The sequence below is a fragment of the Orcinus orca genome, chromosome 6 (assembly GCF_937001465.1).
Source record: "Orcinus orca chromosome 6, mOrcOrc1.1, whole genome shotgun sequence".
NCBI classification, from domain to species: domain Eukaryota; kingdom Metazoa; phylum Chordata; class Mammalia; order Artiodactyla; family Delphinidae; genus Orcinus; species Orcinus orca.
In genome coordinates, this window is record NC_064564.1 from 77,467,479 (window position 1) to 77,482,684 (window position 15,206).

General features: G+C 40.8%; 1 protein-coding gene across 11 annotated transcripts in view; it reads right to left on the reverse strand.

Moving 5' to 3' along the window:
* Window positions 1-15,206, reverse strand: part of PRUNE2 (prune homolog 2 with BCH domain) — a 96,493-nt gene that overhangs the window by 43,249 nt on the left and 38,038 nt on the right. For all 11 annotated transcript variants that reach the window (XM_049710821.1, XM_049710818.1, XM_049710815.1 and 8 more), the window contains 2 exons: window positions 6,383-6,462; window positions 4,270-4,470 (listed from right to left, as the gene is read on the reverse strand). In XM_049710821.1, coding sequence (XP_049566778.1) covers window positions 4,270-4,470; window positions 6,383-6,462 — 281 coding nt within the window. The remainder of the gene's footprint in view (window positions 1-4,269; window positions 4,471-6,382; window positions 6,463-15,206) is intronic.

Consider the following 15,206-nt stretch of genomic DNA (forward strand, 5'->3'; position numbering starts at 1 on the left):
ATGTTACTAATTTCATTTGTAGGAGGAGTGCTTTCTAAATGACACTCATCGTTCAAGACATGTTTAGTATTATGCTAAATACCCAGAGATTTACAAACTAGCTTTGAATTTTCATTCCTAAGATACCTTTCATCGCTCCCTTTTATGTCACTTAGTATCCAATGTGGATTCAGGTTTGTTTGAGCCTGAAGTATATATAGTTTTGGGGGGAGGGAGCTTTTTAAGGAAAACAATCTTTTCTTTTTTTTTTTTCTTCAAACTTTTACAAAAGCATATCATGATGTGAACATATTTCTAAGGACCCTTCCTGACAGAATGAAGCTTAAGTTCAGCTTCATCTTTTGCCAGTATCACAAACTGAGAAAATTCTTCAGTTTTTTCCTGTTGAAGTATAGTTCAGTACAGTTGGAAAGAGCATAGCCGGGGTTCAAACACGGGCTTTCTCCATCTTCTTTGCTATTGTTAGAGTCCTAGGTACGTCTTAGTCCCAGGCAACAAGAGTAACTTGCTCAATGGTCTTCCCACTTCCATTTTTTCATACACTCCGCCCCCCGGGTTTGCACTTTTACTTGTTAGAGGAAAGACATCCCGTACCCAGCTAAGAAAGTCTTTAAAGTTCTTCAGGTGACAACAGGTACGTAGTTAATTTGAATGTGAAAACTCAGCATACAGAAATACAAGGAAAAAATCATCCTTTCATACCACATTATCATTATGGCATAAGGTTGCTTGTGGGTAAAACAGAATAAGCCTAACGCTTGACTAGTTAATATGCAGAGTTAAAACAGGGAATTGATTTTATAAGCTGGTTGCCTGTAGGCTGTGAAAATAATGGAAGACTGCAGATAAGGAAGTTAAATGAAGTGACTATCTGATTATGTGGAAAAAATGTTAGGGCATCTTATTCACATAGGAAACTGTCTGTCATTAGGGGTTAGTTTTAGAAAAGGTAGCTTAAACGAGGTCACTAAACATCGCTTAGCCTAGGAAGAAAAAATATAAGAGCACATAAGTGTTTCTTATAATGTTCTTATCAGAAATATTCAGGCTAAAATTCTCTATCATTTTTCCATTTCCCTTATGAAATGGCTTTGCTGAGACCTGAATTACGGTAAAAATAACTCTGCGGTTGGTTTGGAAAACAGAAATAGGTCATCATCAATTTTCTGACCTTTGGATATTTTTAAGTTTATAGGATTAGTATAATAAAGTATTAAAAGAAAAAGAAAGCTCAGATCTCCCTTAATATGAAAGACTGGCCTGTTAAATCCTTCACTATCTACATATTTCTGATATCTTTGGCACTTCTAAATACCAAAGGAAGTCAAGCCTTAATTATGTCGGTACTTTGAATGACATTTGGACACAATTATTAAAGAAAATAGCTTGGGAGGGAAGACTAATTTAACATCTTTTGATAGTGAGCTTCAGAAATTTTCCGTAAGCAAAATCACACTGTGGGCAAATAACCTGGCAGCAGTGTTTGGTGATCATCAACTGAATAAAACAGGCAAATGGTGTAAACATCCTTCAAGCACTTGAGAAATTAAGGGCCCTCAAGTCACCGGAAAATGGCTGGATAAAAGGGAATGTAGATGTGAGGATGGGTCACCAGGCTTGACTTCAGGTGCGCTAGCCTAACCTAGCAAAAGATCCTCCTGTTCACTGTCAGTATATTTATGGAGAGAGCATGGCCCAGGAGTCGGGGACAACTCAGGTTTTGAATGCTGGCTCTGACGTTTACTGGCTATGTGACCTTAGGTGACTTGCTTAACCTCTGGGGGTAACATAACACCTATTCATAGATTTGACGTGAGCATTAATATAGTTAATATTTATAATGCACCTAGCACAGATCCTGGCACACAGTAAGCACTGTGAAAAGTGTTCATTAAATAAAATTAATTACTGACCAAACACTCTTGAAAGCCTGTGCCTTAAAAACTCCAATTTTGTTTAGAATGTATATGCCTAGTTCAGAATGCTCACACAACAAACAAGAAAACCATGCAGCTTTCCAAACATTAATTTCATACTTTGGGACGCTAATGTATTCTCTCTGTATAGTCAGTTATCTATATCTGCATGTTTATAAAATATAGCTATTCAGAGGCACTTTGTGTTTTCAGTGTTTAATGTTGTTTTTAAAACAGTGTCTGAACATACATCTTTCATATGAAAATCAAGGTGGACTTAAAATTCAACTTACATTAAAATTCTCTCCTTTGAGTTTAAGACCTAAAAGCAGGGTTGTGGCTGTTAATCTGGTTCTTTCAGCATAACTGTGTCGACTAAATAAAAAGAACTGTGTCAGCAAGTGGCAGCTTTAATTACCAGTTTGCTCAGCCACCACCACTTTGCTTGACAGTTTTACTATTTATAAAAAGAAAAGGTTCAGATGTAGTGTGACACAGCTCTCCAGGGCAACAGGAAAGCACAGGGGGAGGAGAGGGAGGGGCGAGCAGGGTCCTGCCACAGCTGTCTTCTCTGGGATTTTAAGTTAATGCTTGACTTTTACACTTGAAGATCTATTAGCAGAAGAAGGGCTGGGAGAGCTGGGGTCAGCTGGAAAGGATGGAGTAGCTGGGGAAGAGTGACTGAGATGGCAGAAAAGAATATGAATTCAAGACCTTTCACCTCCTATTTGTGTATTTCAACCTACAGGGTCAAATATCCTGATAACTATAAAAATCCAAGAACATGATAAAAATGCAATATAAAATCTCTACTTAAACATGATCATCTGTAATACAAGTAGTTTAGCCACTTCCTGTTTTCTTAGCTTGAGGAAATAAAGCTTTACACTCTGTGAAGGCAGGGTCTGAATCTATGCTGGTTGTGGTTATAGCCCTGGTTGCTCAATGACCATTGGTTGACTTAAGTAATTTGATGATGCAAGTAATTTGATGATGACTCTCCTAATTTCATAACTATGTTCTTCTATGAAAGAAACTGCTGGAATCAGTATAGCTCTAAATAAGTCAGGGCATCATTCAATTGTGGTATTTCTTTTTTAATCATTTTCAAAGTATATCAAAGCAGTAGCTGTAGCCAGGATTCTCTTACTTTCAAATTCAAATACTACAAAGTCAGAGAATGCCACCCTGTAAAACTGAAACTACATGATGCCATTTTTTAAAGCAAGTGCTTTGTATCTGTATATATTTCTTAAACGCAATTTCATTGAGCAAGAGAAAGAACTAAAATAAGACTGGTAATCATATCAGGAGTGCCAGTGTTTGATCCAACAGCTTTTCATTTTCTCCCTTTTTTTTTTTTTTGCCGTACGCAGGCCTCTCACTGTTGTGGCCTCTCCCACTGCGGAGCGCAGGCTCAGCGGCCATGGCTCACGAACCCAGCCGCTCCCCGGCATGTGGGACCTTCCCGGACCGGGGCACGAACCCGTGTCCCCTGCATCGGCAGGCGGACTCTCAACCACTGCGCCACCAGGGAAGCCCCAATTTTCTTCCTTTTTATTGTTCCCCCAGCACACCCTGTCCCATCCCTCCTTCCTTCCTGCTTTACTGGGGATATAGCACTAAACATAAGAAAGTCCCTGACCTTGTGGAGCAGACATTCTAGTGGGAAGAGAAAGAAAATAGAGATGCAAGCAAATAGTTAAATGATATGATTTCAATTAGTGTGACACATGGAAAATAAAGTGAATACTGGGATAGAGAATGACTAGGTGGTGGTGTGGGGAATGCCTTTCATTACAGAGGTCAGGGAAGGCCTCTGAGAAGATGACATCTGATTAAGTTCTGAATAAAGAGAAGGAGCCACCCAGGTAGGATCTGTGGGCAAGAACATTCCAGACAGTGGGAGCTTGTACAGAGAAACCAGTAAGCTCTAATTTTTCCACCTCTAATTTTATCTTCCAGATTAAATTCTCTTTCTCTGCAAACCCAGTCCCAGTTTTCTTATAACACAGCATGTAACATGGCCCTACATGTAACACTTGTAACACAGCATGTAACATGGCCCTACAACCCCAGCCAAGCACAAGGCCTGGCATAAAGTAGGGGTTTAACAAAGGAGTGATGGCTTTGTATGACCTCTGCGAGCCATACCTGTTCTGTCAAGCTCTAAACCATCAATCATGTCCACCTATGACCTGAGATACAAACAGAAGCTTCTAGAAATCACAGAAAGGAGCCACCAGCAACACAATGAGAGGTTTGTTCCTAAAGCCACCTAGATGACATTAGATAAGATTAGATAATCTTTCACTTTTCACTTAACTTTGGCCTTGCCAACTTGGCCACTTACCATGCCCAGTGTACTCAAAAGAATCTGCTTCATCAGGGGTATCGAGTTCATCCACATTGATATCGATTTCGTCTGGACTGTCCAAGTTATCATCAGAGAGAACAGACCCTTCACTCTGATCCAGAGACAGATTGATATTTGGGGCTGTGAGTTTGATTCTCTGAGGATGACTGCCATTAAGATCCAGAGAATTAGGAGGTTCTAAAGAAGATAAAGAGCAACATTATTAGACCATACACACGGCTGCCAACAGTGGGTGTGGGCCCCAGTGAAAAACAATTTTAAGGCCTTTCAGCAAAGGCACACCTGCTAAAAGTCCTCATGTGGGATTTAGACCCCACTCTTGGCCAGCAGGCCTCAGTACTGGCTCGCCCCAGCTACATCAGCCCTGGCCATGCAGAAATAGGAAGTGGGAGCAGAGATCTAGTTTTTAGAACTGCCCTGTTCAGGTTTGAGAACTTGACACTGATACACTACTGAATCAAATTTTTTATGATGCATATTACTTAAGAAAAACAGTTAAGCTTTACACGTAACTTATAGTGATTCATGTAGACTTTATTCCTCTGAAATGGAGGATACAAACTTTATCTGTAATGTTTACAGACAACCCAAAATACGTCTCTTTAGTTCCTGACATCTCTGTTGTGAACTTTCTTTGGCTTTTTTTTTTTTTTGTAATAAAACTGAGGTACCCTCCCAGATTACATTCCTGGATCAAGCACTCATTAATTCTTATGCCAATATGGCTTGACATTGGTTCCTGTACCGTAGTGATAGTCTCCTCGTGTAAGGCTCATGGAATTAGCTCCCACTCTTTCACTGTAATATGCATCTTGCCATTCAAGAGCCTTTCACTTAACAGAAGCAGAGCTGGAGAAGTCATTTTTAACCAAGTTGATCCCAACTAAACAATGTTAGAGAGATACCTTAACAAAACAATTTCAGGATTCCCTATCACAAAATGTTTTGAAGGCCATCTGGTATACCCATCAATTCTGGAATTCTAACTCTAGTCTTGTCTCTTGTCCTAAGGAAGCTGACACTGTTTCTTTGTCATTAAGATTTTTTTTTTTTCTGTCTAGACAACACCTAAACTGTGTTCCATGTAATGTTTTTATGTATTACTTGAAAAAATGTTTCTATTGATCCGTCAGTTTGTAAAACATTGGGTTTCCATATTACAGGGATTCTCAGAGCTGTGCTGTACAAAAGAAATTTTTTGTGATGGTAGAAATGTTATGTATATAACATTTTTGGGGGTTTCTGGGCCACGCCACGTGGCTTGTGGGATCTTAGTTCCCCGACCAGGGATCGAACCTGGGCCCCCTGCAGCGGAAGTGCAGATTTCTAACCACTGGACTGGCAGGGAATTCCCACAATTCACTTTTGAATTGTGGACCTTGAAGAGTGGAGCAGATGTACGGTGGCTACCATACTTATTTGGCCATAGAACACTTAAGAATAGTTATGTCACATGATTAGTACTTTGAAGAATGCACTTTAAATACTCGGACAGAAATAAAAAATTGACTCCCTTCTTTCTCAATTCTAGGCTTGACTGATAATGTCAGGGTTCAGGATCTTGGTATGATCCTGTAGCTGGTACAGTGCAAAGGAGTGAACCTAGTACAGAGTGAGAGTCATATAGGTTGCAACTGAAATTTTTTAATTCCTTTTTGTATATGCCTTGGGTTGTAAAGCGTAGTTTGGGGTTTTTTGTTTTTCTTTTTTAATAATCAGGATACTGAGCATCCTTAATATTAAATCGCTGATTTTTAATATTCTCACACTTACGTATAAATTTGGGGAACTTAGATGTTAGAATTTGGTATTATGATAAACAGCAGCCGGTTATCACAGGAACTGAAAACATTGGCAGATCCAGGCATGGCCCAGGAGATAAAGGGTGGCCCACACTAGGTGATGACTCAAGTCAACTCTGAAATTAACCACATCAAGCCTAACACCTTCCTCACACATATTTTTTTCCTCTCTTCACTTTTATCACTGATATCACAAGTTGGATGCACAGGAAATGGTTCTCTCACTGAATAATGAACACGTTTGGATATAGAACACTGCTGAAGAAAATGAATGAACGCTTCCTCACCAGGCCTCATGTCTGCCGCACTGGGACTCAGCATTCCCTCCTCAAAGGGGATGTCCATGCCCACATCCTCTAACAGTAATCTGAAAAAACAAACAAACAAACACAAAGCAAAGAGTGTAAAAAATTGTGTGGGATTTAATTTTCTTTGAAAAGGAAACCCAGAGATTCCAGGATGGCATTTTCAATAAACCAAGTATGTGTACTGAATCCATTGTAAGTGGCCCTAAATTAGAATACAGACTTTCTGCAGTTACTGTGAATGAGAACCACGGACTCGGATTTTACTCTGTGCACAGAGCGAGTCACTTCTTCTGCCAGTTCTCATAAGTAAACACACCTCAAGTAAGAAATTCAGAAACAGGAGAAGCAAATAACTAATAAAATATACTTAAGGGGACATTTAATTTTTTTTCAACAAGGGATACAATATATTATATGCTTTGGAGTAAGTACAGACCTGACTTTGTATATATCTCTTCCTCTGTAAATTTGAGCATATTACCTAAACTGCGTGGACAGAGGAAAGCGTACTCTGCTGATCTGTTTGTAAAACAGGGATATACCACCTACCTCACTGAGTTGCTGAAAGATTAAGCAATGAATGTAAAGTGCCCAACATTCCTGAGAAGGTGCCAACTGATGTTATTTTCCTTCCTTCTTTGAATATTTAAAGATTCATTGTGAAATATAAGTTGGTGAAGATGGTTCTGGTCATGAGTTACCATCTTTTCTCCCTAATCAGTGTTGAACCCGGGACTGTTGAACCCAGGACTTACCCACTTGGTAAGACTAGTGGAAGGGAACAGACAAATACTGGAGGAAACTGTGGCAAATCTATATGCTGTTGTAGGAAGCTGATCACTGTTCACAGTAAATTCCCCTTGACTTATTTTTATCTCCTGACCCTCGTTCAGTACATCCCCATTTATCATGATAATATATATATATATATTTAACATCTTTATTGGAGTATAATTGCTTTACAATGGTGTGTTAGTTTCTGCTGTATAACAAAGTGAATCAGCTATACATATACATATACGCCCATATCCCCTCCCTCTTGCGTCTCCCTCCCACCCTCCCTACGATAATATATTTTTCTTCGTGGTGGCTTCCATGTAATTTTACTCATCTAGGGTGAATACCTCTGATGTAGACACTAATCTAAATTTAAACATGATAAACCTTAGTGTTAAAGTTCTAAATTTAATCCCTCCCTCCCTCTCTTACTGCGACTCCTCTCCACCTCAATCTGGGTCTACCAAACATTTGGAGTTTGCTTACCTGGATGATCAGTTTCTTCAGGATTCAAGTTAAACCCCTTATTGTTAACAAAGTCTATGACGTAAACAAAATCCTGTGTCTGTAGTGATAACTGTGCTTGCTTCATTTATTCAGCAAATATGTATCGAGTGTCTACTCTGTGCTAAGGATGTAGAAGAATGAAACAGACCAGCCTCATGCTTGTGGTGAAGATGGGATGATGGAGTTAAAATAATGAGGGGCTTCCCTGGTGGCGCAGAGGTTGAGAGTCCGCCTGCCGATGCAGGGGACGTGGGTTCGTGCCCCGGTCCGGGAAGATCCCACATGCTGCGGAGCGGCTGGGCCCTTGAGCCATGGCCGCTGAGCCTGTGCGTCCAGAGCCTGTGCTCCACAACGGGAGAGGCCACAGCAGTGAGAGGCCCGCGTACAGCAAAAAAATAAAAAATAATAATAATAAAAAATAATAATGAGGACTGTCACCAGCAATTCAGCGCTGCTCCCCTGAGAGAAGTAAATGCCTGTGTCCTTACCCGTCAACCCCACAGACCCCTTCAAAAACACAACCCCAGGGAGTTTCTTTCTCCATACACTTGTTGTGGCTTCTGTCCTATATGTTCTCTGAAATGAGTCCTGCACCCTAGTCGAAAAACAGTGAGCAAGGGGTCAGCCTGTGAGTCAAAGGCAATAAACGTATTGGCAGGAACAAGATAACCCTTGCCAGAGACGCACCGCATGGGGTGCAGCAAACCAGACTGTCCAGCAATGGAGGTGGGGTGGTAGGCAAAGAGAAGGCCTGCTCTAGGCCCCAGTTTGAAAGTCCTGGGACCCAGAGGGATAGCTGTCTAGGTTTCCCATGCTGTTGCGGTTTTTCAAATCTCCTTACAATGACCCCTCGTCATCTGAAGTGATCTGTGTGCGTTCTCTTTGACATCAACCCTGTAGTACCTGTAAAGTAGCAAAATGCTGCTGTTGAGAGCAGCTAGATTCAAATCTTAGCTCTACCCCTTACTGTGTGTCATATGGCAAGTTACTTAATCTTTCTGTGCCTCCATTTCCTCTCCAATAAAAGAGAGACTGTGCAATGCCTGAAAAGAACACTGAAAGAAACAAATGTTATCTGCTTTATTGTAGTTCTTTTTGCTATTATAATTGCCTTCTCCATTAGCCTTGAAGCTTCATGAGGACAGAAACCATGTCTGTCTTCTTTACTATTACATCTCCAGCACCTGGTAGAAATAAATACCCGATAAATGTGTGTTGCATTGAATTATTGAACTTGAAATCCCCTAAATGCACATGTACATTATTTTCTCTAGTTGCCTATGAGTCAACATAAAAAAAAAAAAAAATGACATCATACCTACTTGCTTCAGAGAGCACATAAGGGTGCTGGCCTTAGCTCCAAGATAAATATGAAGGGCTTAAAAATAGACAGATAGTATCCATCTTAAAATTTTGTAGGTTTTGTTGATGTTTGTGAGTTATAGGCAACATCATGGAATAACTGAAAGGGTCCTGGATATGAGGTTACAGTCCTGGGTTACAGTTCTACGGTTAGTACTGACACGCTTATTAACTCTGAGAAAATTAGCTGACCGTCTTTGTGATTTTAAATGAAGTTAATGAATACAGACTATTACAGTGACTGTGGAGAATAAACAATAACTAGAATACATGAGAAAATACTCTGGAAATTATAAAGCATTCACTAAGTGTAAGGTATTGTGTTCCCTCATTTTAAACATCATAGCAGGATCAGTGATTTAACTGAAGTCTGTGTCATGGTTGGACAAAACATATATTAAGGTTATGAAAATTGGGGTATCAGCCTCGGTAAGGGAAAATTTCAGTGCTGCACAAACCTCCACAGAGCCTCTAAGTGCCCTGGACTCACTGAAGTTAGTAAATAGAGCCTTTGTCTCTCAGCGCCCCTTTACGGCACAGAGACGCAGTTAAGAAAGTGCTAGAAAACCAGAGGCGGCATACCTGAGGGAAAAGAGAAGCTGAAGCTGTGACCAGGCAGTGATCCGAAGAGAGGGACTCACAAATCCACAGATATTACAGAAGGCCGTGGGGAGTCTTTAGGAAACCCCAGGGACAGAGAAGGAACGCTGCACCACAACAGCCCAGAGGCAAACCTGGCAGAAACCCAAGCTGTGCCCACTGTAAACACTTCAACCACATTCATACATTAGGTCTATAAATATTTGTAGAAATGAAGTGGCCAGAGTAGTTGGCGATGGAACAGCATGGAGTTTTACCAATGGGAATGGAAGCCTCTTGGGATCTGTTAGGTAACAAATCAGTCCATAGTGAAGGTTAAGTATTTTACCTTACCCAACCGTAGTCACTACCTAATTAGGGGTTTTCTCTGTACGGAAGGGAGCTACCCAACAGGCTGGGGGTGTTATAAACACTGAGTCTGACTCTACTATTGCTGACCTCCCCAACAGATGCTTGGCTCCACGTCGCCATCTAGAGGACGGATCTAGAACTGTTTGCTGGGCGGTTTTATAAACATTATCGCTCTTCACCAAATAGTTCTGGCTCTCCGCCTTTTGTCCTCCTCTGAAATTAGGGTGGCCATGTGACTTGCTTTGATCAATGAAACGAGGGCGGAAGTGGCAGGTGTCACTTCCGGGCAGAAGAATTAGGACCAAGTATAGGTGCCACGTGCTGTTCCCCGCCTTGGTGCCTATGGAGGAGCTCAGAACAGGGGCTGGGAGGAGAAGAGCCCCTACTGGATAAAGATCGTTGGATATATGAGCAAGAAAGAAATCTTTTTGTTTTGCCCTGAGATATTGGGTTTCTCTGTTACCACGTGCTAATCCAGCCCATTCTGAGCAGTACAGCTGATCTTTATTGTTTGTTTTGAAGGGAATATCTGACTGGCACTATGCCCTGACTTGGATTACCCAAATCAGGGCATTTCCCACATTCTCAACCCAGGCTCAGGGTGATGATAAACATCTTCTTGTCTAGGTTTGCTTTAGCGTATAGGAACATTTTTCTAAATGAGGACAAAGCTCAGCAGACCATCAACTGCTTTTCAAGCATTCTATAAACTTGAATATGAATATAGCACCTTTATGGGTTTCTCATAGCCACCTAGCCCTTGTCAATGTACTTAATATTTTTCTTTAAATTGACTTAAGTTTGTTTTGAAAGGAAGGTTTGTTATCACTGTATATAAGGAAACTTAGAGTCACTCACCTAAAATAGTCACATAAATTAAATATAATCAAAATAAAACAATGCTATTAAATTCAAGCTAGAAACCCCTGGGCTCTCCCTCTGAGACTTTTCTTTATTTGCTAAAAAAAAAAAAAAAGAGGGATCAGAAAGTGTCTGGCAAGGTGTGATGTCATTTATCATTATAAATCCAAAGAAATGCTATATAAGACAGAACACCCTAAAAGTAATTAATACATTTCCAAACTTGAAAGAGACCGGGGAAATCCCCAGGTGCTGGAAATGAAGAGTTATTCTAGAAAGCTGATGAAAGGTAGCCTGCAGGATTTTGGACTGGACATAGGCCTTTGGGCCCCACAGGAGAAGTGACCTCCAGGTGCTGGAAGAAACGCCTAGACCCTGAACTTCTAAATAAGGCCGTGGCCCTTAAAAAGTGGCCCTCTTAATGAAAGAGGGATGAGAACAAACTCTATCCTCTGGCCTTGGAAAGCACAGTCTGCCTGGAATCTTGGGTGGAAAAATAAAAGCAACTTATGAGAATTAGAGACACTGCTTGTATGCCAAGTATGTCTTGATTTATATTACCTGAATGATGGAGGAAACGCAAGTCAAAAGATTAAAATGAAAATTCACCTAGGACCATTGAAGGCCTCAAGTCCTAGGGTTCCAAAAGAACCAAATACGAAACCACTTAATGGTGCTACTTCTACTATCTAGGATTCACTGGAAATCCACTTAGGAGAAAGAAAAAACCCTCTGAAAGGTGAACCCACACCAACACCCTCACCCACACCCACCAAACTACTAACTAAACTACGGAAAAACACTATGGGGGATTGCCAGCAGATGCTGTAAACAGAAGAACTAGCAATAAATCTTTAGAAAAAACACAAAAAGCAATATGAAAGAGATTATAATAATTAAAGAATAATTTTTAAAACTTCGTGGTGTTGAAGCACTGAGATTTGGGGTTGTTTGTCATAGCAGGCAGTGCCATTTACCCTGAGTAGCCATGCTGGCTAGAAAAGGGAACATCTAGGGCTTCCCTGGTGGCGCAGTGGTTGAGAGTCCGCCTGCCGATGCAGGGGACGCGGGTTCGTGCCCCGGTCCTGGAAGATACCACATGCCGCGGAGCGGCTGGGCCCGTGAGCCATGGCCGCTGAGCCTGCGCGTCCGGAGCCTGTGCTCCGCAACGGGAGAGGCCACAACAGTGAGAGGCCCACGTACCGCAAAAAAAAAAAAAAAAAAAAAAAAAGGGAACATCTAAAAATAATAATGCAGAAGTGTTGATGATAAAGTGATATAAAAAGAAATATCAGAAAAACAATAGCCACAGGAAAGCAACTGTCACAATATTAGTAGCAAACAAAATAGACTTCAGGCAGAAAAGCATTATTAAGGCTTAAGAAAGTTATTACTTTATGATAAAAGGAAGAATTTCTCAGAAGATATATTGACCCAGAGCCAATATGCTTTTAACAACATAGGCCAAAAAATCGAATACAAATTATAAGGAGAAATTAACTTCATGGGGGGAAATTTGAATGTCTCAAGAATTTAGGAATCAATCTGAAAAAATGCATAAAGATACAGAAGATCTGAACAAAGTACTAACATAGCTCGGTCTAATGGACAGATCTGCACTCAAGAAAAATACACAATTTTTTCAAACTATGTAGAATGTCTTGTAAAATACCAAAAGTCAACATTGCATGTACCTTATTTTCTGACTTCAGGGCCATATATAAGAAATCAATCATAAAAACACTGTTTGGAAATTTAAAAACACATCTGTAAGTAAATGAACAATAAAGCCCTACGTGTCAAAACTTGTGAAAGCAGCTAAAGAAATTCCTAGAGGAAAATAAATAGCCTTGAACTCAGATATTAGAAAAGAAAATGGATGAATTATCTAAGGGCTCAACTCAATCAGGAAGTCGGAAAAAGAACCATGCTCCTGGGTGACTCAGTGCTATTTATACTGAATCTGGGCACCCCTCTAATCACAAATACCACCAAGTGGGGAACAGTGACGTAAATAGAATCTTCCAATTTGAGAATGGATCCCATGTATATTCGTAGATTTTGTGTTTCTGGTACTTCTGCTTCTTAATAAAGAAATTAGCGTGCAGTAGCACGGCGGTCCTGACACCAGAGTAAAAGATCAACTGAAAAAGGAAAATTTTGGGACCTGGTTATATGCACCCTCTTGAGTTTAGACCAGGTACAAAGGTAAGCCCATTCTACATTGTATATCCTTCCAGCATTTATGAATCTGGAGGGATTTAACTGTTGTAGGATTAGCTTTGCCCGAGATCAGTTTCTTTTTAATAGCGAATGAGCAGTGAACCGAGACTTAGCGCACACACAGCACTTCTAGATTCTAATGTTTCCTGGCGGGCATGCACACCCAGCAGCAGGCAACAACCCTTTTAGGGAAGAATCATTCTTATAAGACTGACCACTAAAAAATACAGCTCCATAGAAATAGGGTAGCAGGTTAAGGATGTTAATTGTTCTTTAGAAAAATACCATATGGTTATGCTGATAAATTTTGGGAAATGATTACATAAAGAGAGAGTTCCCTTGTGACAGACTTCATAAGTCACTTTCTCTAGGAGTGGAGATAAAACGAAAAGAAAAAAAAAGAAGAAACAAAACCTTTCATGAGGTGCTTGCCTGCTTTTGTTGAGTACATAAATTAGCCCTTTAAAGACCAATGGTTGGAGAGTTGCCATTTCAGGATTCTTGTCTGATAAAGTAGGCTGCACAATTTAAGATAAGGGTACATGCCACCCTGTGTGCCCCAGGGCTCTTATCACATTACTCAACTGGGAGGCAAGGCAGAGGCACTGGGGTTCACACTCAGGTTAATCCAGCTGATACCCAGGAAAGGATGGGCGCTTAGGTCCCACAACAGGAAGCTGGGTTTGAGTCCATGAAATGAGGCTCTTGTCAACAATTAGCTACCCCACTGGGCCTCACTCACCCTAGAAAAGATAAGTGTGGTGACTCCTATAAGTCAGCCAGCTGAGGCAGATAAGGAAGGGGGTGAGAATAGGGAAAGGAGATGACAAAAAACTAAAGGAACACAAGCACTGGGCACTCACCCAGTTACCACCTTCTCTAGGGATTTTGCAAAACCCCACAAACCACAGCCATCTGTTCTCATGTTCTCAGAGGAGAGAAACATTATACAGTCTCCTTACACAGGGCTGAATTCTCAAAATCTGCAGGTAGCAAAAATCACTTGCTGTCCAAATGACCCTTGAATTATAGCATATGTCGTTTTGTATAAAATCCTCTGTAGTAAACGTTATGAGCCCTAAAGTTTGAGGAACACAGCAGGAATAGAAGGAAAGCCTAAATAGCATTTCAAACATTTCTTTTCAAATAATAATTCATTAAATCCTTGGCCGTGAACAGGGCTGCATGGAGAATTCTACCTCTTGCCTGCAGGATATATATTATTCTCTTTTTCACATGTTTTCTAAAACCTTAAGACATATCAATATTTGTTACTGAGAAGATTCAATTAAATGGCATAATCTCACACTGGGAAGGGGCATATACTTGGTTCTGAAGCGAATCTACAGTTCATAACGTGGATTACTCACAGGCATTTCAAATTCAACACGTACAAAACTGAATTCAGCATCTTCCTCTGCACAGATCTGCTACATCCTACATTCTCTGTGGTAGTTTTAAAAAAGTGTCCACAAATTCTTTGACATTCCTTTCAAAAGTTGGAGCCTAACACCCCCCCTTTCCTTAAGTGTGGACTGAACTTGGTGACTTGCTTTTAAAGAACAGAATAAGGTAGACGTGACAGTGTGTGACTTGTCAGACTAGGTCCTAAAAAGCACGTGGCTTCCTCTTTGCTCTCTCTTGGATCACCCACTGTGGGAGAAGCCTGCTGCTGCCATGTCCTAAGGATGTTCAGGAAGCCCTATGGAGAGATCCAGGTGGTGAGGAACCAGGGCTTCCTGTAAAAATCCAGGAAGGAACTGAGGCCTCCTGCCAATAGCCATGCGGGTGGGTCACCTTAGAAGCAGATCCTCCAGCCCCCATGGAGCCTTCAGATGACTGATGTCTCGACAGCAACTTCATGAGAGACCCTGAGTCAGAATCACCTAGCTAATCTGCTCTTAAATTCCAGACACAGAAACTGTGAGAGAAAAAATGTTGTTTTAAGCTGCTAAATTTCGAGATAATTTATTACACAGCAATGGTCAGCTAATACCTTCCCCATCCCCGTGAATGTCCCTACCAATCACCTGTGAGCTCGCAATCCCCAAACTGGCAATCATTCTTAATTTCCTTCTTTTTCTAACATTCCTTCCCAATCCAGTTGACCATCCTGACCATC